This window comes from Pieris brassicae, chromosome Z (genome assembly GCF_905147105.1).
Source record: "Pieris brassicae chromosome Z, ilPieBrab1.1, whole genome shotgun sequence".
NCBI classification, from domain to species: domain Eukaryota; kingdom Metazoa; phylum Arthropoda; class Insecta; order Lepidoptera; family Pieridae; genus Pieris; species Pieris brassicae.
This window is the reverse complement of record NC_059680.1, coordinates 5,345,209-5,371,311: the sequence shown is the minus strand read 5'-3', so window position 1 is coordinate 5,371,311 and position 26,103 is coordinate 5,345,209. Positions and strand designations below refer to the sequence as shown.

At 32.3% G+C, this 26,103-nt stretch overlaps 1 protein-coding gene across 1 annotated transcript in view; it reads left to right on the top strand.

The window, feature by feature from the left end:
- Positions 1-25,383, top strand: part of LOC123718682 — a 44,607-nt gene extending 19,224 nt beyond the window's left edge. Inside the window, exons 5-23 of the mRNA XM_045675384.1 lie at positions 62-218; positions 4,533-4,627; positions 12,090-12,253; positions 12,557-12,730; positions 13,144-13,264; positions 13,345-13,452; positions 13,588-13,734; positions 13,916-14,004; positions 14,365-14,530; positions 14,784-14,900; positions 15,755-15,881; positions 16,779-16,893; positions 17,958-18,031; positions 18,600-18,664; positions 19,536-19,669; positions 19,954-20,091; positions 20,611-20,725; positions 21,111-21,184; positions 22,395-25,383. Coding sequence (XP_045531340.1) covers positions 62-218; positions 4,533-4,627; positions 12,090-12,253; positions 12,557-12,730; positions 13,144-13,264; positions 13,345-13,452; positions 13,588-13,734; positions 13,916-14,004; positions 14,365-14,530; positions 14,784-14,900; positions 15,755-15,881; positions 16,779-16,893; positions 17,958-18,031; positions 18,600-18,664; positions 19,536-19,669; positions 19,954-20,091; positions 20,611-20,725; positions 21,111-21,184; positions 22,395-22,524 — 2,310 coding nt within the window. The 3' untranslated portion in view covers positions 22,525-25,383. The remainder of the gene's footprint in view (positions 1-61; positions 219-4,532; positions 4,628-12,089; positions 12,254-12,556; positions 12,731-13,143; positions 13,265-13,344; positions 13,453-13,587; positions 13,735-13,915; positions 14,005-14,364; positions 14,531-14,783; positions 14,901-15,754; positions 15,882-16,778; positions 16,894-17,957; positions 18,032-18,599; positions 18,665-19,535; positions 19,670-19,953; positions 20,092-20,610; positions 20,726-21,110; positions 21,185-22,394) is intronic.
- Positions 25,384-26,103: the final 720 nt, after the last annotated feature.

The following is a 26,103-nucleotide window of genomic DNA, read 5'->3' as shown; positions in this document are numbered from 1 at the left end:
TTATAAGATGTTTGTCTTATTCATAACCTTAACGATGGCTCTAATAAATATATGTATACAGGCTCATCTGGAGCTACAGAATCACTTAGCTGAGTTTTCAAATAGCGGCGTGCCATCCTTACAAGGGTTCGTTCTAGCAGCCATTCCAGACAACTCGTTCTCCTATCTGATGTGGTCAGAGCAATCAGGAAATCTTGAACTGGCCTACAATTGGAAAAGTAAGTATAAATTATTAATTTACTTTTTTCATAATATAATAAGTCATAATAATGACGGAAATTCCAGCTTTAAAATTGTTTTGCGTTTAGGCCAAAAGCAAATTGCGTATGTCTTTAATTAATAAAATATTGTAATTTGTTGCATTACTGGACTTTTTAAATTAAAAGCTTGGAACTAATAAATTGTACCAATTACTGATAGCAGCCTTATAATTTCACGTTAGGAATACATTAATTATAATATTAACTTCGGACACATGATTCAGTATGTGCCTGGCTCTTGCACCGCAATGTGGATGATTCTATTATGGCGGAATATGTCTTTCACATTTGTAAAAAAAACAACCTTTAATTTTCCTATATAACTTTAGAAAACATATTCCTCGCTTTTAGATTGTCAAATAGATATCAGTTATGTCTCACATTGTAACAATTTCCCAAGCAACGGTGGCGTTTGAACTGTAACAAGTACCTTTTAATGATGACTAATATGTGCTAAATTGTAGTCTATGGCTCTTGGAGTAAGTGCTGTTACAAAAACATAAGAAAACTTTATATTCTAATAGTAAAAAGGTTGAATACGCTGAGCGCAAAGCAAGAGCCATGCATCAGTGCTTTCTCTAGTCTTCATATACATTTGAAACTTTTCCCAAGAGTCTCTCTGAAACCTTAAAATAGATACAATAAAATTTATTTTTCCCATAATTGAATCGATATAGCTACATTATCGTTGTCCATTGTGATGGTATGCAAATGCAATAAAAATGCTATCTGCACTGTCATAATATGGTAAAAGCGTGGTAAAAGCCCTTTGCGCTATGAATTGATGCATAGAGTGTACTATGTTATTATGCCTTTGAAATTAGCTTTGTACTGCTTTGACTGCCCTGTAGATGGAGAATTTAATTGAAAGGCAATAACTAACATTAATGACCGGCATCACTGTAAAGAAATAGGAGTCGAGATCTCTTTTCATGGATCAAACAAGAAACTGCACACGCGATAACGATGTGTTTATGGTATTTTTAATTAATCCGCAAGAACGACGACTATGGACGGATTTTACCAAATACATTTTTTTCTCATATAAATCAGCATTACAATAAAATAAAAGTAGATATTTTATCAAAGGCAATGTTAATTGCATTTTCTAATCTAAGAAAGTAAAAATGGTTCTCAGCTAATTAGAATCTACCGATTGTGTAACAAATGGGGGTTATTCATGAAGGAGTCATTAGCAGCAATATACGTGTTTTCAACTAATCATCAATTTTAATGGCATTTCTGTCGTGTTTTTCTTATAGTAATTTAAGTTTTTCGGTGATTTTCCCATCAATAACCATTACTACCTTTCTTATTCCGGTAGTCAGACCTCGCCACCTAGACATTATTTTAAGAAGAATTTATGAAGATTGTACTCCATCATTTATGTATATTATTTTTATATATTTTCTGATATTATTTAGGTTACGAGGAATAAATGCAGGCTTTATGCCACGATTTTAATTAAGCAGCTCGTTTAGAAGTGTTTTACTTCTTTGGCTTGTTTATAAAAAAGTCGATTTTCATACTCGTAGAATCTTTTATAAGCTCCCATAGATGATGTATATAGAGAATATAACCTCGCAATGTATTTATAGATTTAATCGACAATTTACGTTATTCATATATACCATAATTAATTTCGTTTCGAAACTATAACTCGAAAGTCCATTATATTTCGCAAATTAAATATCGGGTAAAATTTTACGCATTAACGTTATTATATTATAATCTGTCAAGTTTAAAAGCTTGATTGTTTTGCTGAAAGCGGTCGAATCCGATAGGAGAGTTTTGCTATAATAATTGTGTTCACAAAAGCCGATTTGTGGAGTAAAACGTATTTCGTTATTTCACAGAACATTTCGTTCCCCTTATTATATTTTGTAATGTTAGAGCAGTCTTTGTATATATTTTCTCGACGTTTTCTGATAACATAATTGTATTTTACAGGTAGTTGCACTTGTTGTGATTATTATATTATTTTATGATTATTATGTTACCTGATTTACCGTCATTTTTTAATTAACCTTTCTTTGTAGCTAGATTTCCAAAGTTAGGAATAATCTTCTATAAATTTTAAAAAAGAACAAAATGTAGAAGGTGATCAACCCGTGTTGATCTGTTATGTAATCATATACATGTTATGCTGATTACTCGAAGATGCCTGGACCAATTTGAATAAAAAAAATTGTTTGATTTTCAAAGTTTCCATGTACTAGTAGTGTGGTAGTAGATGTGATCCCGGGATAGGGATAATTCTTCAAACTATATAGGCATACTGGAAGGTTGGAATTATTTGTAGTAAAATGTTAAGATCGTTTTTATAAAAAACCTGCCTATTAACTATATATAACTATTTAACAATGTAACAACGCAGGCGTTGTTGCAATACATTGTGCATTATACTATTTTAAAATCAACATTTATATATATAGCCTCTTAATACTGCACATAAATCTTTGCAAACACTTACAAAATCTAATTCTATAAAGCTCGCTAAAGTTAATCGATACGCCATAGCGTTAATATTTCCAGGCGTTAAGTAGGGCCATAACCGATGAAATATTTTTGCAATAAAAATAAGTCATGCCTTTAATTACACTAATAGCTAGCTAATATTTCACACCGTTAACTGCGGATAAAATTCTTATAGAGAGAATGAAGCAATGGTCCAACGCCACACACATTTCCGGGTCTGTTTCATTAATTACTTGTTTAGACAGGTGATCAGAGTTGTATAAGTATATAAATAAATACAATGTACGAGTAGTATGCGAAAAATCGTTAAGCTTGAAAATTGCACACTGTCCTAATACATATAGATTTTTTTTTTATGATTAACTTTCTTCAAGTTGAAAAAATAAACCTACCAAGTGCAGTCGGAAAGTTTTCGTGAAAAAGCACGTAAAGTTAACGGTTAAAAATATGCAATTCCTAAAGCCCGCGGAGCAGGAGTTTATAGAAAATTAAATAGTAATATAACTGGAAACCGTTAAATTTTTGGTTAGTTTTTTTACGTATTATTTTGTCATGTGTTGACCTTTAGTCATCTTTTTATAGAAATCTATATTGTGGGAGAATATTTTTCATGGTGGTAGTGTATGAATACTAGTATGAATATCCCAGAGTCTACTTAAGTTGAAAAGCGAATAATTACGCTATGCATCAATTTGGGCTGTCAGAGCAGATTTCAAAAAAGCTTATAAAATCTTTTCGTGCATTCATACAGACTGAAAACAATGCTAATTTGATTGATAACATATTTTCAATATTTGCGTCCATTTTTGAAATTAATAGATGGATTGATGATTATTAATTTATAATCATTTGTCCTAATCATTCGATTATAAATCATCAGTCCTTATTGAAAGTTTTTTTAACAGTCGTTGCAATTATTAATATAAAATAAATAAATCAGTGTCGCTACAACCTCTTTAGGTCCAGGCTTCAGATTGAATCTGTTCTGATCATTTTTCAATCTAGGCAAGTAAGTGATACCTGCTTCTGATCCTGTGCTTGAAGCTACTAGGCCAACACTGCTCGTATGCCCGTTGCAATTATTAGGTATTATATTCAACAAAGACAATACAACTTTTCTATTTTAAGGAAAACTCGGATAAATATGGAAAGGTTAATATATTTTTTGTTTTTTTATACTTTTATAACTTCAATCTGGATTCCTCAATGTTATTGACTTGATTGTTATTGATTAAATCATTTTGTTTGTTCTTAACGAGATTTGTTCATCTAAATTTTAACCGTTAAGTTTTTTATTCTTAATAATATACAAAACTGCTAGAATCATAAAATTCACGCCCTACAAATAGTTTTACGAGCCACCAAGTAATGGCATTGCAATAAAATTAAGAGATGTAACGGACGTGGAGAGCGTAAATATAGGACAGTTTTGTCATCCATAAAAATACGACGGCTACTTGTTTACATAAGAATGGTCCATAATTACAACAATCCTGACTTATTCTAGAGCACTTTGAACTTCTAGGCCTCAGACTTCTGATATGAGAAATTTATAAAGAAGTAGGTGAACACGACTTAAGAATTGAGAATTTTGCCAGTTAAATATAAAATTAATATCAACTATATTATAAAGAGGCTAGCGGCTGTCAAAAACGGAATTTCATTAGAATTAGGAAAATTGGAACGCATACGTGATATATGTTATGACTTCCTGCAAATAGAATTTAACTATTATTTGAAATTGACTATAAATAAACATATATACTATCACTAATTCATCATTTATCTACACAGCTTTGGATGAGGATGAGCAAAAGAAGCAAGCCGTTGTTCGGGAGTTGGTGGAGACAGAAGCGAACTATATACAACACTTGATGGTGATTGTTGAGGTTAGTGACAGTAGCAGCTATTTATCTAGTTATATTCAAAGTATAAAACTATATTTGTTCCATAATAAAGGGTTTCATAAAACTCATATACAAATGGTATTTTAAAATAGGAAGTTTGAGGACAAAATATTCTAATTATTTTTTTATAAAAACATATCTACTTAACTAAACATAACTACCAACGTAGTCATTAATTGCGGACAATTAATTACTGTTACATAATCTTACAACACAAAGTCGCTATTAAAAAAGGGAAATGTTAAACTGAAAACGGTAAATAATATATACAGTTTGAGCACCAAATTAATTTATATTACATAACAATGGGTGACGTACTATTGAATGCGTACACCTTCATAAAATATAAAGTCGGTATTAAGGCTAACAAAAGGTTAATTTCGGTGACGGAACGCAAGGAATACATTAGATCGTACCCCTATATACTGCGATTGTGTCCTTCAAGAACGATATGCTATGTTTATACAGAACAATCTGTAACAAGTTTGAACAAAATATTTGTAAGTCGGAACCAATACTACACTTCATCATATTGTAAATAAATTTTTATTGAATCGACTATGGGCTCCCTCACCGTATTATATGGAGAGAGATATCGACGAATGAACTATAGGTTAGGATAGGACATTTTCAATTAAAGCTATAAATAATAAAGATCTTTGTACTCTAAAATATTCCACATCCAAATAATACAATGCTTTTACTAATTACTTTCATTATTAAATATACAACACATTTTTTATTAAAGACGTATAGTTACGATTTATATGCGGATTGCTTATGATTTAGGGTTTAAGGTTAATGTCACTACGCCATACATTTCCGAATAGGCTGAGAAAAATATTTAGGGTACAATAAAGGAATTCATTTATATTTGAATCTAGAACAGGGACGTTGAAGTAGGTCACGAAAAATTGGAAGGCACTCTACGTGAACTTGACAACAAGTATCTCAACGACCGTCGTTCAACCGCTACGAAATTTTATAATTTTGGCCTTCAACCTATATGTGTAGTATGTGTGTGATTACATCCAGCGTTAGTCTGTAACTCTCGATAATGAACTGGCCACCGCTAAAGTTGTATTGGTCTGGGGTTAACTACTATAAAGTTATTATGCAAATTGTTTTCAATTATTTGCTTATAAGTTCTATTCTATCTATATGATATATGTTATATCTATATAGGTGCCATTATTGTGACTTCTACAGAACGAGAATTGTTTTAAAAAAAATTGTTTGAACAAAATCACACCTGTTTTACCTTAGTTCCTGGTCATTTTGGACCATTTGGACCTTGGTACAGCAAGGGTCATACTCAAATCGGCCAATTCACCCTGATTTGTTTGAAGAGCTGGGGGAGATGTACCAGCCGCATTTTGGACGCATGAATCTCTGTTTCCCCACTGAAGCGTTTGCGTGCCCGGATCTTCTGCCCAGCGACGCCTTGGTCTCTTACGGCGACACGGATGGGGGATCGGGCTCCATGGCCATCTTCGCGTCTTTTTTATGCACATAATGGCGTCGCAGAATCTTTGAAAGGATTTACAACGTGCCGTCACTGTCGGTGCTTGTAAATATAGATAGTTTTTATTAATAAATAAGAGTTATAACTCCTGAACTGATAGAAATTCCTGTCATGGTCCATTATCATTGAGTATGATATGGAATCGGCTTTTGAAAAATCGTACAATACGAACCCTACGAAATTGTTATAAACAAAAAAGCAGACAATGAGAATTCTTCGTAAGAAAGTAGGTAATACAGCGAAAAACTGTATCAATTCTAGATTGCGGTCGCGTAATTCGTAGCCGTAGCTACGAAATTTGAAGATCTTCGCAGCGTAGCTAGGCGTCGTTTCTTTTCTTTGAATTCTTTATCTCAGTAAAACTTTCTGTTGAGCTAGAAAAGTTATATTTCAGTTTTAATACTTATAAGGCGATCTTATTACCTCCCATGTTTTGAGTACAGATATTTATAAGTTAGTAAAACCTTCATATTAGGCGTCTCTATCTGTCTCCGTGAACATATTTATACCTTAACTCGACTCGACTCTACATCCCCAGATCGAAGCCAAGTTTCATTTATGTACGTCATTTACTAGTCATGTATGTATATTACAGGTATTAAATTTTACCATGCTTGGTAACAAGATTTAATATTCCGTATTCGTATTCGATGTTTTTTAAGTTTACTAATATTCTATAAGTATGTAGTATATTAGTAATATATTTTAATTTGATAATATTTAACGTTGGCAAAAAAATACTAATGATACAAAGTGTCAAGAACACTTTGTTCTCATGGCGTACAGATATTATATGCTCATTGAAACGACTCAAGGGGTTAATAGTGCCACCATTCGCGATACTTTTGCCATCACATTTTCTGGAGGCGCATTATATTTAAACTTTCATTTGAAATTCAAGATGCCACAGTAAATCAAAGTATCGTCACAATAACCATTCCAAATTTGATATTTAATTTATAGTATTTGATATGAAATTATTATATTCTGAACAAAATCGTACACGATAAGATAGCAGCAATTTCCTCTAAAATCTAAAAATACTTGGTCGGAGTACCTTTGATTGAATCTAAAAAAAATTAAGGAAAATAATAGAAAACTATAAAATTAACACACATGATTGAATCGTTGTACTTGTTGCATTTCAATATAAAAACATAGTATGAACCAGCGCTATTAGTTGTTGTTGCTCGCACCATGTGATTGACGCTGGGATAAGTGCCCAGTCGCTCAGTAAATATGACACTGCGATCCTCCAAGCCAACAATATGGCCAAGATGTGTAGTCATTGAGCTACTTGATTTCACTTCTAGATTATCCAAAATATCACAACACAATTGTTACCTCATTAATGGAAGTAGCCGCTTTAGCAATCCTACATAAAATTATGAAACTTTCTTAACTGTAATAAGCTAACCTCAGAGACCCATCTTCATACTCTTCCTGAGACATAAGATTGTCTTCAAGAACCAAGAGTGACCAGTAGCAACTAAAGCGGTTCACCGGGGATATCTTCTGTTTTTAGAGGTCTTGCGGGGATCAGAGCATTACATATGGACTATGCTTTATCAGGTTTTGATCAGATTTTGCTGCAAACGTTGCATTACTGACTAAATAACTGTGTTGAATATGTGGAGGAAGGACGCTGTACTATTTCTCCAAATTAAACGGCGAATCCTTGACCCAAAGGCGCCAGTGACTAAAGTCGAGAAGTTGTATGTGTCCGTAGCTGCCGGAATAACTTTGTTAGCGCGTTTCGCGGTATGACGTTCTTGTAGTAATTCGTAGGCATAGATTGTAGGTATCGCAACCAATATTAAGAAGTTATAGTGTAATTAATACCTTGCCAAGGGTAGGGTTGTTGGCCACTTGAAAGTTCAAGACTCTGGTTCTGCAGAACACTACTAAGCATGTAAGAACATGTCATGAACCCTTTAAGATATGAATAACCGGTGAAAACTTTGCTAAGTTTAAATACTTTAACAAATTTTTCAAGCTAAGCTAACTGCCTAATAAACAAATTATAAAAACTTTTTACCCGATGAAAATTTTGTTCGAGATGAAATATCTCTACAAGGTGACCGCAATTTTTAAATTAAAATGTGACGCTGGAAACATTTCCAATTACCATTCCCGTCTCTCTGTATTTTATGAACGTTTCCGCACATATGCCTAAGGGGATATCATGTTAAATAACTACAGTTAACATTTAATCACACAAAATGAAAACCGATTCAATAATATAATGTTCCTGACGTTCCGTTCAAAATATGTCAGGCGTAACACTGCAATAAAGCAAAACTTGTTTTAATTCAACTTTAATCATTTTAAAACGTTTTCGTTCGTTTAAATTATTACAATTATTTACGTAACGTAACGATTTATACGTTTAAGTTAACGATTATCTAGTTGATAAAAGGGCCTGAGACGAGTGCTAGACAGGCTACTTCTAATTAATTTTCGATATTTGTTTTAAATAAGCGTTGTTTTGATGATTTGCTATTTTAAAAGAGTAACGAGAATTTTAACGCCGGCTTTTTCTCTCGGCCTACATGCTCTGTCTTCTTTGCCGATGAGTAGAGATATCTACCTATTCAAATTTAATGACGTGGAATAAGTGATACTTGTATCTTATGTTCCATAATAAACATATTTTATTTTTACTGTTCGAAAAATTATAAATTTGAGCTTTGCATATTTCCATTTTACAATAATTAAATTCATATAGTTTGTTTTTATTAAATAAAATGTAGTTGTTAAATAAAAACAACGAGAGCTGGCTGTAACTTTACTGATCTGTGCTGATAATATAGCAATCGTCTTACTCTACACACTAATATCTTAAAATCAATATATAATATTTGATAATTGTACCTAAGTGATTTATGACTACATGCATTTATCGATACAATGAAGTTTCATACGTCTGAGTCATCGCTCAGAAATAAAACTAATATATCGATTTGATTTCTTGATTCAAATCAATAGATTAGACGCGTAAAGAAAGTAATAAAGAATTGATATATTCATTTATATTTATACCTGGCAAGTCTTTAAAATCTCAGTGAACAGAGAATAAAACGTGTTCCATTTTCAGAGGAATGAATTACATATTTTCTCTTTGTCACACAAGGTGACTTACAAAGGGCCGTTTACATTACTATTTCATTTAACTTAATAAAAGATCTTAACAGGGTAAAAATGTATTATGTCCCACAAAATTACGATGGCACGTGGAATACTTTAAGTGTTTTGCTTTATCTATAATTTAAGATATTACACTTACTATAAAGTATATATATTATGTGTATATCGATAACCATTTGATCGGATAGTTCATATCGGAACTAAACTGATTAATTGTTATACAATACAGTAGAACAGCCAGACAGTGGTTAACCCACACGCATTTGGAACCTTTGGGCTCGATCTCTGTAGCATTAGATGTGCTGGGTTAGTAGCCCACACATAAAGTATAATAGTCCGGTCAATTTAAACATTAAAATAGTGCTCAAATAACAAAAAATCCCGGAAAGCTGAATTTTGGTGGAGAGCTGAGGTTAACCATTACAAATTAAGTATTAAAAATCCCCATCGATCCTATGTGTGCTACAAAAGGTCAAAGGTCAAAGTCTGAGGTTTTTTGAATTTATCTCGAAAACGGTAAGTTTTATCAAAAACTATTTCTGAGATATCGCGATTCTAAGAGTCACATTATACATGATATGCGCACATCTCCACGCCACCTGTGAGGTAGTGTACTCGGCACGTTTTTTTTTACCGTGGTTTCCCCTGTAGGCCATCTCACTTTTTGGATAATTTTAGGAAACAATACCCGTCAAGTTCCCTTATTATTAATATTTATTATTGATATTGCTATTGATTATTGGGTTAACTATTGTTTTGATTTCTTTACATATTTTAATCAGATTCATACTCTTGAAAGTCTACTTCAACTGTCATGTCTTCTTCTTCCTCTTGCAGGATGTTCATAAATTGTTCAAATGTGGCTGAGTCATGGGTCTCTTCATTAAAATCCCAGGAATCTTCCTCTATTGTACTCAACTGGACATTTGAGCAAGACTGACCTTGGCAATTGGTACACGCTCGAGAACACGGCGACCAGATTTTTTTACATTTTGCACTACAACCTTGTTGGAGCTCCATAAACTGCAAGAAGAAAGCGAATTCGTTCCGTAATTATTGTTTGAGGTGTCGAATCAATTTCTGTAAATACTTTAGCGCAGTCGCTAAAATCTTTTTTTTCTTCGAATAATTTAAATACTGACGGGATAAGGAAGGGGTAAAACCCCTTCTTTAAATTGCTGACGAAGTGTCGCAGCCGGTTATCACATGTAAAAATAAAATATACTTTTGGCATTTGGGATAAGCAGATTATGTGAACAATAAATTTCTGTACACTGTTTAGCCCATCCAGGTTTCAGAAAATAAATAATTGTATCCATTGGACTCTTCGCAGTACATACTAATACTACATACTAATAAATCAACATCTTCACCAACTACAATTGTTGTGTTTGTTGCATTAAATGTTTCTATTGCTGTTTTAATTATGAGGACATCTGCGTCATTTTGAGCTTGTTTCTCTGCAATATTTGCAGCTGTTAATTTATCACTTAACATGGAAATGAATCGAGATTTATTATTAATGTTAGCGAAAAATTGTTGTTGATTCGCTGGAACCGTCATAAATTCATCGAAGATAATCTCGGAACCCGATGATGTTCTTGTAGTTCGACTACGTTATTGTGCAGCTTAATATCCTTTGTTAAGTCACTGTAGCTGTCAAATACAACCGTCACTGTAAGCCCATGTCTATCTATCATTCGCAGACACTATCTATCATTAACATTTAACGCAGACAGACATTGATGTTCACATCAAAAATAACGTTATAATAAGGTTTCTTCTCGATCCCACACAACGTGATGTAGTAGGTATTCTCCATCAATAATGTAAGTAGTATTTGTACGATCGACTGATTGAAAGCAATCGTAAATTGCTGACTTTGTTCTTTTACGCATTCCAGGTGCATTGAAGAGTAATAAGGGGTAAGGAACTTATTCACACTCAATTTTTTTTAATCTCATCCTCAAAAGCTTTAGAGATACTCATGCGTTGAAATAATATTAGTGTCTATAGCTACTTCTTCTTCGTGAACATCACAGTGCTACTCGCAGCTAAAAGAGGGAGTACTTTATCAGAGCGTTTTACTATTCTTCACCTACCATTCTTGACATAGAAGCAATTCCAACTTCACGAACTTTATGGTAATTAATATTATGGTTACCAACAACTCCAGAACCAAAAGATTCGATCTTGTTAAGTTTAGGAAAATGTATACACGTGGCTCATATGTGCATATCATGTATAATATGACTCTTAGAATCGCGATATCTCAGAAATGCTAACTAGGAGAAAATTGTAAATAACATTTTTGTAGAAAATTTCAAGATTTATAACTTTGGCAAAAGTTGTTTGATAAAACTTACGGTTTTCGCGAAAAATTCAAAAATCCTGAAACTTTGACCTTTTGTAGCACAACTAGGATCGATGGGGATTTTTAATACTTAATTTGTAATGAAAAACCCCAGCTCTCCACCAAAATTCAGGTTTCCAGGAATTTTTGTTATTTCAAATGTCTATATTGACCGGACTATAAGTAGTAGTGGCCAAATGAACACTTCATGCCCCAATACGGCAACAACGAACAGCAGATCCGGGGCCCTATTAGCAAGCACTTATTGTTAAAAGTTTTCCTCTGACATTATTTTAATGTTGAATTGTGAATAAATAAATGTTATATTTATAACACCATATATGCAAACAATTGGCTACAATCGATAAAAATCATATGTAGTTTTGTTTACAGAAAAAACAACAGTTTTGTATTTACAGGTATTTATTGCCGCAGCACACTCACTTCAGGACAGCGGCAAAATGCTGGATGTTGACACAGCAAAGTTATTTTCAAATATACCAGATTTGCTTAATGCAAATCTGGTATTTTGGAACGTAACATTCTATCCAATGGTTAAAGATGCCGTGGAAAACAAAACTCCGTAAGAGACTTTTAAATCCACAAGTTTTTGTAATGTTTAGCTAGTTTAATTTAGTAAATTTTTGCTAGTTTAAAGTTGAAAATGCTTGACTTGAGTGTAAGGGACTTATATAAGAACTTCTTTTGTTTGATGTTGTAAAAATATGGTTTAATACAAATTTATTCGAGTTGGTGGTTTAAAAAAATTGAATCGAAATTTAGTTTCCGATAAGATATTATGATATTTATTACATTTATTAAATAAAGTCATTTTTAAGAATGTTCTTAAGAAATATCCCAACTTCATTATAAAATATATTTTCAGATATAAAGTAGAATTAATGGCTGACGGATTTAGTCGTTTTCCCGAGATCTTTCAGCCATATGAAAAATATATGAGTGAACAGGCAAAAATGATGACATACTTGAGATTTATGCAAAACGACCCGGAATTTTCCCTATACCTTAATTGGTGTTATACGAACAAATCATGTAACAGGTATAAATAATAATAAAATACAAATCATGTAACTTTAAGTGGAATGAAATCGAGTTTATTAATCTGTTGACATTAAAATGAGGAGCGGTTATAATTGTGTTATAAACACTCAATTTGTCAATATTCAATGTGAACTACTGATACTTATATCGAATTAACGCAATTCTTATTAATCATCAATTATTACTACAAGTCCATGTTAGTTTACAATATGAAGTTACATTGAAGAAAAAGTATATATTTATACTTGAAAATGTATTATCATGTAAATTTCGTCGATCTTATTCAATACACATAAATTTTAGTCTTATTATATATATGCTTTCTTTTTTCTCATTATTATTAGCTTTTAACAAATGAAGTTGATTTCCTTAAAACGTTTACTACTTTTTATTGTGCACTTTTTATTTCAGACTCCAGTTATCCGACTTACTCGTGAAGCCTATGCAACGGCTCACAAAGTATAGTCTTATACTTCGTCGAGTCGTTGCATACGCTAAATCAAATGAAGAATCTGTTACACTAAAGTCTATGGTAAGTAGCCGGTATTAGGTACAATGTCAGGTAAATTTTTATTCATCGCTTATAAACGATGGTTTGAATGATTTTTTTAGGAAAATTTCGTAAGAGGTTACGTGATTGACTTAAATCGGTCAATGCGTCAACGTGATGAAATAGAGAAACTTGATGAGTTGTTAAACTCGGTTGAGCCGTACGAATTGGTGAGTAATAATAATGATTTTATTACATGAAGGCTTAAGTTAGTCTTTGTTTTTATGATGTGCTCTATGAGTGGTAGTTTACTATTTTGAATTTTTGTTACAACACTAAGATGATATCAATCATATTTCTTTCAGGAATTTAAAGAAGAGGAAATGGAACGTGCTTTCAGGACATATTGCTCGTTAAACTTAAAAGCATCCGTGTTAAATTCTACAGAATTGCCTTTGCGCAACTTAGTATACGAGTGTAACTTGCGGTTTAAGGATAACATAGGAAAAGAGGCAAGAACTACGATTTATTGACTGCTAGCGATTTTGGATGCATCCACTTTTATTTTAATAATTAAGGCTGATAAGCGAATGTTTATTTTGCGAATTTTTAATATGTATCTAATGAATGCCATGTCTTTTTATTAATATTACATCAAAAGAATAACACATTTATGGTATAATCTTATTACAGACTGAAATAAAACTATTTCTTTTGACGGACGTGATGTTAATTTGTAAGAAACAGTCAAAAGGAAGTGCATTGCCATATAAAATGATAAGGTTAGTCTACATATCGTACATTCCTATATAAAAAAATATACGTAAAAGTATGTTATAGCAAAAATGTTACATGTATATTTTATAGTTTAATATCTCATTATATTTTATGTATAGTGTAACTGTGAGTCAAAGATCCTTTAACTTTTTCTGATATTTCTATTCAATCACATTCGAACGGAACGCACAATAGTTTCTTTCTATTTTTACACTGACCCTTCTAGCATTATTAAGATATGTGATAAAGTCTTTTATGAGCCGATATAATTCACATAATATCAATAAATGTATCATTGTGGCCGTATTAATGCGATTTCGCTACCAAAAATTATTAGTAGGTTTTAACGTAAGACATTTTTCTAGACCCAAAATATTTTTGGAGAGACTTGTATCATGGCATAAATCAGCAAAAAGCCAGAGCCAGTCAAATAGTCTCATTTATGTCATAGTGGATGAATTCAATTCAGCAATAGGATGTTTTACACTAAGCGAATCTACAAAAGATTCAACTCCAACGCAAACACTTAAGGTAACAATTTAAACTTATAAACTCGGAACGTTCGTAATAAAATAATGCATACTGAAATCGAATAAACCACTGAATAATTTACTCATTTTTCTCACTTCTTTAATATAAATCTTAATTATATTGTAAATATTTATTATGTTCGATACCTAACTTGGCATGATTTTGACGTGGTTCGCACATGTGCGATTTGGCACATTTGTCAATTAACTTGTCGAAACATAAAGAACGGTTAGTTACACTATCTTATTTACAGACCTTAGAAATGAAAATTAAAGAAGCACGACTTTCCCACGCATTAATAATTTGGGCAGCCATAAATCCATCGCGGGAGCTAAGTGAGATAGAATCGAGTGAAACATATACTATGAAGGTAATGTCAATAGATTTATATTATATTAACAATATGTTTATAGAAATCCTAACTAATGTCATTTTATCATAGCACCATGCAAAGTTGTTCACCTGTAAGCGTTATCTAAAACCTTCCTTAGTGTGGTTATAGTTTTTTCATGCAGTTGTACACGGTTGTGATGTTTTTGTCAATGATGAACTTTACACTAACCACTCAAAGCACAAAAAATATTGGGGACAATCTAACGATGGTTTTTACCGGCCAGTTCCACGAATAAAAAAAATCACATACACTTACACGCTAGTACACTATTATAACATTTGATTTGATGGATTAGTCTATATTCTTTTTATTATAAGGCTAACCATGTCTTTTTTATAAAATAACGTTTATAGAGAAGACCAAAATAGTAAGATAAAATTAGTTTTATAAAAATTTAAGCATGAGATAACCTTTAAACACTTATAATTGTTTTAATTTAAATAATTTTTAAAACACAACGCAGAATTCCGACGTTTAACGATAATAAAACGAATGCAAAAGAATCTTTATTTAAATCAAACTACCTGTAGTCAGTAAACATTGTTCAGGCCTTAGCTCCATGCTAGGAGCCTCTGGGTTATGAGGGACTAATGTTAACTGTTAAAAATGACAACTAATATTTTTTATTGTCGAATAGTTGAATTCGTACATTAACACTTAATTATTACCTGGGATTTCTAATCTTACAAGAAGGGTCTCAACTGTTATAAATTATTCTAATTTATTTGATAATTATGAGAAAATTTATGGACAGATTTCCGATAATTTACATTAGCACTGAGCCTTTTGAACATTGTTCTTACCAAATCTTTAACACACTTAATAAATAGGTGAAGAATGCTGAAGATATAGCTATTGAGAACGAAGCTCGTGAAAGAGTTGCGTGCATGTTACACCGAGGCATGGGCGTGTCGACTGATGAGTGTTCACAATCATTCACCACCGATTCCAACGAGGGTGAGCTTACATTCATATAATATTAACCTAACATAAGTGTTTGCTATTTTAAGATCCATCAATAACAGCTAACCAATCGATTTGTCTGTGCATTTATTACGATATTGAAGGTAAATCATTAACAAATTCAATTTTAGTCTCACAGTCGGGACTTAAGGCTAATTATGACTTCCGTAGGGTTTATAGTATTGGATTTGATCTGCGGGGTTATACCTAAAAGCGGATTTGGCATCAGGGGCGGAGCGGGGGGGGGGGTTAGTGTCGAATTGTCAACGTTAAACCATAGATCATGTCATGATTTACCATGTCATGCTTACCTCGATTCTAAGTCTCGACACTATCTTACTCTAACACCTTGACAGTGCGATAGAGACTTACTTACCTATAAATAAAAACAGTTACACTGACGAGACGGTGACCTGATAGTTCATCTTTAAAATAGTCTAGTTAAATTCAGGCAGACAAGGCAAGACATTTTATTTCGTTGGTTTTTTAAATAAATTACATTAAAAAGACGCCATCGATTAAAATAAAGTAAATTACCATATTCTTTATTCATAGGAACGGAATCAGTGTTATTGTTTCAAATTAAGTACTCATTCGTCTTCATTCCAAAGACCGACTAGTGCTTTAGATAAAGCAATATAACAATAGTTCGTTATCATGAATAGGAAGTATTAGTCTACACTAATGGAAACAAAACATCATTATCTTCACTACTAATGTAACTTAAGATATTCGCATCTATAACATATAAACATTCGCATCTATGACATTGCTTGCCATTAAGAGTTCCAATGCTGAAAATCCACGCTGGATAACATAAATATTTTGCATTTTTGCGGCCAGGCGTTGTTTTTTGTGTGTTATTAGATTTTGGAAAGCGATTTGTTTTAGCTCCCGGGGATGTTGCCAGTTATAGCCGAATTGGCAATCAGAGACACTATATGCATCGGTTATCAACCGCCAGCTCACGACAATCTCGTTTATCCAGTTTCCAGCAATCACTCAGGTATATCGGTTTAGCGTTTTATGTACTGCGGTGGACTTTATAACTTTTTTATTTATACCGTATCATTTTATTTCACGCTTTAAGAGCTAAGCGTTTATTTAGAAAGTTCTGTCTGAAAGTACATTCCGTCTTAATCACTATTCCTTCACTATATCTATATATATATATTATAATTACCGGTTAAAATATATATATATATATATATATATATATATATATATATATATATATATTATTATAACCGCTCTTAAAAAACTGTAACAGGCAATTGGGACCTCTCACAAAAGGCAAGAAAAAAATGATTCAGCCTCCCGAAAACGAGGGTAACTTTACATGTACTGTTATAGTATATTCAAGACATTACAGTTCCTGAATACATTGTTAAACATTTTTTTGAAAAAATTTGAAAGCCTTTTATCCAACCCGTCTTCGTAACAATATCTTTCAAGTTTTCCCTAGGAGCAATCAGTTTTATAAATTAATTTTCCAAGACTGAAATATACATTTTAGAATATTATTTTTTAAACTTTTTATATAAAATAAATTATATTATTCAGTCACAGTACTATTTGTCATTACAATATTCTTAACCCACATAGTAATAATAATTATTAAAAATTGATAAATAGAAAATACAAACAAATTTTGAAAGTTATGTGACTACGGCAGTGTTTAATGCAGTCAGCATACCTCTCTGTATTGCAATACTTATTCGTTGAGTGAGGAAAGCACTAGGCTCTGGGATCACTGGTACTATATTCCAGGCGCTAATGTAAGCCTTTAATTCGCGCCTGTTTTGTAACTCCATGGCCCAAGAGTCTCTACTTCAAAGGTAGGTACACTTATTGAGGTTCAGAATTTTGTAAATACTGTATATTCGTGGGTTGAAAATATATCGAATAAGAAACCATTATATTCATAAACAATATTCACCTGTGCGGCTTTATGTTTGATATTATCCATAAAACCTTAGTAACGTAAACGAAAACTGTCGCTGCGAAAGTATCGATTTCCGCTTGCGATGTACCTCATCCTTAATAGTTCAAATTAATCCAAATTAACAGTGCCGCTTCCCGTGACGAACCTCACCCCGGGCCAAGCAAAATCGTAAACCGAGCAGGCGGCTCTCTTGAACAGCGTAAGTATATATTTACATTTTAATGTTTTAAGTATGCCACAGAAATCCGCCGGTATCAAGAGGTAGGCCTCTGAGTAGGCAGCATAACTTCGAAAGGTCACTAAGTCCCAGAAGTTCGGGTGAGTCACGAGCGATACTTCTTTTCCCTTTATCTTCAGTTAAAAGAGTAGAAAGGCATTTTATAATCATGTCTTATTTTCTGTCTCTTATTAGTCTATATTTTCTCCTTATATGCAGGATGCTTAAATATCCCTGTTCCTTTAAAAACAGCTTGTTATCTTTTGGTCTGCACTGCTAAATGTCTTCGAAGGATTTGTATACGAAAACTGAACCTCCATCGAAAGTAGTATAAATATGCATGATATGATTTACTTCTAATTAGTGTATTATTTCAGTTATAGCTTTAAGCTAAGTAAGAAAAATAATAATTTCTACCGATTGTTGTGAACAACATATAAACGAAATAATTAAGCAACCTCTTTCAATCCCATCTCTACATTTTTATTTTAATCCATTTCGTTTACGTAAACTTGTAATATATTTATTAAGGTGATTGTTTTGTTTTCAGCGGTTACATCAATCACAGTAAATGTAGTGACTGAGGCAGAAACACCAACGGAAAAGGAACCATTGGTAATGTTTATGGAATAACTAAAATTTCTATATAATTAGGCCTCGAGCAAGTTTTATTATGATTTCGGTTCGGCACGAAAGGCGATACAACTACATAATATTATGTTGGTTTCAAATTTAACATGTAGATGTATTTAGGAATAACAGCAATTTTTAAAAATTAGAAATCAAATAAAATTGCGCTTTGCAAGTAAAATAAATATTAATGGTATTAATAAATAAATAGTAAATACCACCAAATTAGCAATTAAATTCCAGATCGAATAGCTGATTAGTCATGCAACGTTAAAAGTCAACTTCAAGCATTCTTCGCTTGGGCGTTGCAATAAGAGAATTCCAAACAGTGGCTAGTGTTACAGATGCTATTGCTTGCATTAAGTGACTTATATATCATCCGTGGTATACACAGATCAGATAAATCATGAATTCATAATTCGGTAACGGATTAATCCGTCCGACCCTAATATGCTCGAACCCAATTACCAGTCCATATTATTGGATATCGATCGAGGTTTCACGATAAATTCGGTATTTCCTACTTCTGATGCACTTGCTGTATTAAATGCTAAAGTTATGCAATGTAATGCAAATAATAGACAGTCATGTGAAGTGTGTGAATCAATCATCAAAAAAAAGTGTGAATCTACTCAAGAAAAAATATCACAAAAATAAATACAGGCGTAAAATATATAGGTGTACATTAAATAATTTTCTAAACATTCTTTATTACAGTGACACATATTGTGAATAGTAAATTAAAAAAAAAAAACGTTTTTTTTATATTCTAAAATAACTACAATTCATATTGTTATGAAACCAAACAAAAATTTGTCCATTTATGTCTAATGTGTTTATGTAATGGGCGCTTTAGGTAGCGGATGGGCTAACACTCCATGTTACGCCAGCTCCCGAGTCACCACACTCCTTGTCACCCCATTCGAACAATGTTTCCGTTTTGAGCAGCCATCCGGACCTTAATCCAGACGCAATGACTCTTTCTTTAAGGTACTTATAAAACATTATTTACAGCGCCAAGGCCTAGGTTGAAGCACTCATGCATTCCAGATGGTTCAATTTCTAGGTTACCTTAATAGTTAATTTAAGACATGTTTTCACCAGTATACTAATAAGACAAAACCATATACTAACTTAACAAATCAGAGTTAATAGATGAAATATACAAGAAGGAGAAATGTGACTGTTATTCACATGTCATGACATCACGAGTTACGAGATTGTTAATAAGAAAGAATCTGAAGATTATTTTATATGTATTTATATTTAAATAGAGCACCGTCAGCTTCCGAGAGACTATATCAGTCACATCAGGAACTTCTACAACGCAATCGTTTGGCAGCATCACACGCTACTCAGTTTTTAACTCCCGACCATCGTGGAAGTAGTTATCCACCCCCAAGTCCTACAAGGTAACACAGTGTTAAAGATAATTTTGTGACTAATTTACTACCTATAACAATGAACAATTATTTCGAAATATTTCTAAATGACCTATAAACGGTTGGATGGGTTTATTTTTAACGATTTAAAATTTTTGCAAATACTAGTATTCTTGCAACCACGATCAGCAGGCGAAAATATATAGTATGTAAATGTTTTCTCTTAAATTTGTGGTATTCGCGTATATATTTTCAATAGGATCGAACAATTTGTAAAGTTAAAAGACAATCGTAATCGTATTATTTTTTTACATTTACATGCGTAGGAAGTTGTGCAGCATAAGTTGTTGTTACAGTATCATTAGCTCGCTTCAAACACGCTGTTGGAATCTTAAAAATATAGTATGTGTTTCTGCATTTATACCTATTCAACGTGTATGTTAGCGATAGAAAATTTGAAATTAAAAGCGACCCAAGAGCACCGATGGCGTAGGAACGCATTTAGACGCTTCTAACAAGTCCTTAATCATTAATTGAGATTACTTCTAGGGCGTCATTAAAAAGGGGGTTAGCATTCTCTTACTCATTCAAAAATCCACCTTTGAGCAAGATGGGAAATGTTCATAGTCAGTCACATTTGGACGCCGCAATGTATGCTAGTCAGGTAAGGAAGTATCTGAACTTTTGAATACTTACAATTATTTAACATTATAAAAGACAAGCTTAATTGCAACTTAATGTATGTAAATCACATTAATCCCAAATTTCATACATTATATTACTTCTGACTGTTTTCAGCAATTCAACTGTGTTGTTAAGCTTATTGACCATGCCTAATACATATAGGTACTTTTGTTGTATGTTCTTCATCTCCATGAGGCAGTTATAGATATATGTATATAAGAATATTCTAAGTGCATTTCGTTATCACGCAAGGTCCTCACTTCGCACATTTACAACCCGGCAAAAAAAACATTAAACAAATAAAAGCCCCATTAGCGATTACGGGATTTCACTCAAATATTACTAACCTTTTTTCACTGTTATAGGGCCATTTGGAAAGACAGCCAAGTCCTAGTACAAGCGAAAAAAGCGACAAGAAACATAAATATTTGACAACCAGGTAATTAATCTTATTTAAGTTCTTACTATACGAAAGTGTTATTTTGCTAACAATAACATCAAATTCTGTAATTTGAACACGTATCTATAGTCCCTATATACTTCGTAATGTTTACTGGAGTTATGACTTCACTTCGTCAGTTCAATATTCAGCTCGTCAAGTTGGCACTCGAGATTGGATGGATGACAAAAAAGGGGCTGGCTGAGGTTCTTCATGAGGCAAGAATGATTGCAATCATAGCATAGAACATTGCTCTCGTGTAGATTTGTAAATGGCATTGTTCCAAGCACTCATACTTAGACAGCAGTTATGTAAATAAAATGCACAGTTCACGTTAAACCTGTACATCATAACACTTGGCAATTATTTTATCAATTTATTATGTACAGTCCTTGAATGATTGCTTATTTTTCTTTAATAATGATAGCTTAACACATTAACATACAATTTTTTTTGAGAGATGATAGCTTAAATATAAAATTTTATCAAAAATCAACAGGTTTTAATTTATAACTTTAGTGTTATTTTTCTATACTATTCACAGCGAATATTTTAAATGTACAGTTCCTTAAACCACCTAATACATACTGCCAAAGAAATTCCAAGAATGCTGATAGATAAACTAGATTGGTAATTTTGTATATATGGTTTTTAAAACTCTGCTTTCGCTTGGACAACAAAAAATCCCGCTTGAAATATCATCAAATCCCGTCAAAGCTAACAAAAGGTTTATATACAAACAAGTAAATATCGATAGGACGCAGTCATGCAAACATTATAGCTTACTTTAGTTTTTTGTGTGCACAGAAGCTTTTTATTTTAACCTTTCCTTTATAAAGTAGACTTTTTATATCAACAACTAGATGCTTGAACGAGACATTAATGCTATAATTTTTAAATTTTTGGAGCTATTGAACTAATATTGATTAAGCATATTCCAAATCCAAAACCAGTAGCTATACATTTCCTTATTACATACTAATGCTCGAAATGAATTTAATATGATTCGAGTTTTAATTAAAATACGCCATGTTGCATTTGCACAGTTGTATTAAGTAAATATGAAATGACTACCGGTGATTAAACATACAGTAATTGAATATCTCTTTAAATGGAAGACCCTTTTCAAATGCATATATTAAATTTAATATTTCATACATCAATTACGAAATTCGTAACATGATTATCTATAGCGTTGCATTTTGTACAGAAACAAGGCAACATCGAGCACAGACCCTGAAGAATCAGCAGCCAGCTCTACTGTACCTACGCGTTACCCCTCCGTTCAAGAAAATATTAGTGAGAGTGAAACACATAGAGGGGATGATGGGAGTAGATGAGATTTGGCGGAGGAGAAATCCTCCTGATGTTGGTGTTGTTAAGCGTCTATAAGTTGACGAGAGAAACGAGAAATAATGATTGATGTGAATTCCAGCTTGATTGTTTGCAAGTATACGAATTGTTAGTTTATGCTACACCCCCTATAGAAAACCTGCAGAATTAGCCCTTAATAAAAACAAATCAGTCTAATGACACTATTTACCAAAGTATTATTTTGTCTCTTTCTAACAAATTGTGTTTATGCCGTTATGAAAAGACAGGTGAGTACTCTAGTTCAAACAGTATTGGGACGATTTATTTATATAAATAAGGTTAAAACCTTTCTCGATTTAAGAGCTTTATATACACTGGAATCGAGCCAGTAAACTCCCTACTGGGAACGTTGGAATTCTATCAATGATTTTAAAGTTGTCGAATGAACTATAAAAGATCGAATAGTGAAGTAGGTGGGACATTGAAAAGACGTGTAAATTATAAACTAGTTTATGTATTATACGTAATCGTAGACGTGATTTAAGACAATTAGCTTTTAACTAAGAAAAACTGTGCCAAATCGCTTATAGTGCCAGATTATTTTCAGAACAGATCGTAAGGTATTTCGTTTGTAACTTTTTCTAATATTAATGTGAATAGTCATAAACATATTAGCTGTCCCGTGCGATCAAATTATCCTTTATAAACGTTTGATAAATTATTATAGCTTAATTTGAAAATAATATTGTCATAGAATATTAATGTAAGTAAAAACGTATGTATATAAACTTACTTATAATCGTCGACTTCTGGTATAAGCGACGTAGTTTAATCCGTAATTTGTATCTTTTGTAATATGTACTACTCTCGTATTCCAAAGACAATATTTTAGTGTAAGATCCAAAAGCTTATGGTAAAATTTTTAAGCCTTTAGTACACATTCACTGTATAAAATGTGATAAAAAAGTTTATTTGGACCTGTTTGTGTGTTATATTTAAACGTAACATAGTGATATTAATGGATTTCATGACAATTATAAGATAAGTCAAAGTAATCATTGTGAATAAAACTCATCTAGAAAAGATAAGATGTAAATCAATTATATTTCATTAACAACAACAAAAACTAGTCTCAAAGGTCCTCAGTGTTTAAGCGTATAATAACTAAAAGCACTAAAAATCATATTATAACATACGAGGTATATCCTCTTAAAAAAATAAACATCAACTAATGCTCATTGCATCAAAATCACTAATGTTAACCTCATGTTTAACAATCCATCAATGTCTTCATCAAATATTATTTTATATAATATGTATACATTGTTAATGTACGTATAACGTACATAAAAAGAAAGACATATAGTGAAAATACATATACGAAGCTTTAAGGAATGAATTAACTGGCCTTTGTCCCGATAGTGAGAATTGAGATATACATATAAGGATTAGTTGGAGATGGGACTTACTTTATAGTTAGATAGTAAGTTTTAAGATAATACTAGGTGATAACATAATTGTACGCATTGTATTAAGTATTAAGGACCATTTTATCGAATATTTCCTCTCTTAACTGTCCTTGTCCGCCTTGTCCGCGAGTTTTCAACTATCTTCTTCGAGATACCGTTGCAGACACAACATATATAATTGAAATAGGCCCTTTAAAATCGCTTATGAAGTCGAATACTTTTTGATCATTCTCTTGGCCCTTTTTATTAACAATAAGTATGGACCAATGTTTATAGGGTAAATTTAAATTTTTACAAATCAAGAAATTTTCATGGAAAAGGTTGTGACAATTTGATACAATACGTTTAATACTCGTCTTCATAAGAATCACCTTATCTTACATAACTTTTCGATATGACTATCATTCAAATTTAATGACACTAAATAAATGCACTGTACATTACTTACGTTAGCAACATATAATCCCAAATTTATAGAAGATAGCTCTTCCAAAATCAGTTGCTGTCACTAACTTAGCATCGCACGATACAAAAATTCAATACTAAATATTTGAGCTTCAGGCGGTTGGCAATGACGACGATACAGTACGATCTTTATACTGTATTTGTAAATTGTGCGAATACCAAGCCATATGTATGTATGATACCTGCAGAATATACTAGGTGGAAGCGAAATGATAAATGAAATGATTCAATTTTTCGAACCTATCAAAATATTCCGTGATGAATATCAGTAATTAACTAAATACAAAATATCCATAATAGTAATATTTGCTTATTATATTATTGTGGTTTTAAACGAGCTACATGTGTTTTTTCGTAAGCAGAAATTAAGTACTTGCATTTTAAGTGTGTCGTGTAATAAGTATAATCATTTCAGCCAAATAACTGCACAATTTTGCGTGTTGATGTTGCTTCTATCGTTTAACTCTAGTAGATCCCATATACGTTTCATATATCAATTATGTTGCTTATATTAGCCGAACGAATTACTGCAGTTTTAGTGAATTTTGGATGTTGTAAAATGTTAAAAATTGTTAGAATTTTCATTGCAATGCTTGCTATACGATACATGTTACAGGCCCCACAAATTACTACTTATGAATATTGTTACCGTAAGCATTTTTATATTGTTTTGCTGTCCATAATGGTGATAAGTGTATCAGCATTGTGAATATTAGAGAAGTATGATATTTCATTGCTATTTTGTATGAACTCTGCGCCAAATATATTTGTATGTTGTCTTTTTCTATTAAGATTCATTGATGTTGAGATTTTCTAAAATGGTGAACTATTAGGTCTAAATGACATTAAATGTTATTAGAAATTTGTGTAGTAAAATCACTAAACGGGTATAAATTATTTAAATAGTATCTTTTAGTCAAAAATTAAGAGCATTTACGTATTGTGACTCATCAATAGTGGAAATATTAATAAAGATTTGGTTTGTATAGTTTTTAATTTTTCTTTTAGCTAATTATGAACCCTCATATAATCAACTTTTATGTTGTGAGACTGTCCGACTTACAGCAGTGCCAACAGGGTATGACATCATCGTATCAATTGTAGATTGTACACAGGTAGGTAAGCTAGGTAATAACCTATGCCCTTCAATGGAATACATTCCATGGAATGTAGGATTCCATTGAATTATCTCCAGATAAGCATAATAATAGATTTAAATTAGGTATTCTTCATAAAACTATATTTTATGATAAATTGTTTATTTAAAGTTAATTATTACAATATTTACCAACTTTACTTACAAGAAGCATATTGACGTCACGTAAAGTAAAAATATTTAAATCATCGATCAGCTGTGAACTCTAAAATCAACGCTGCGAGCACTTTCCTTTACAACAATTTGACGTTGGGGTTATCAAGAACAAGCGATTTTTTCTATCTCTTGCATACACTGGTCCTGGTTTGGCCCACATACCTCGGCGTAAACAAGGGGCCCATAATATTAAAAGCATCGTGGTTAGTATCAAACCACAAACCATATTATCGAACACACATCGAATTATGCAGTTACCACGTTAAATTGTGAAATTTTATTACGGTTAATTTTGATGGACTCGACGTCAAGCACGACGTCTGATGTTTGTCATAGAGTATATTAACGTACACGTCGTA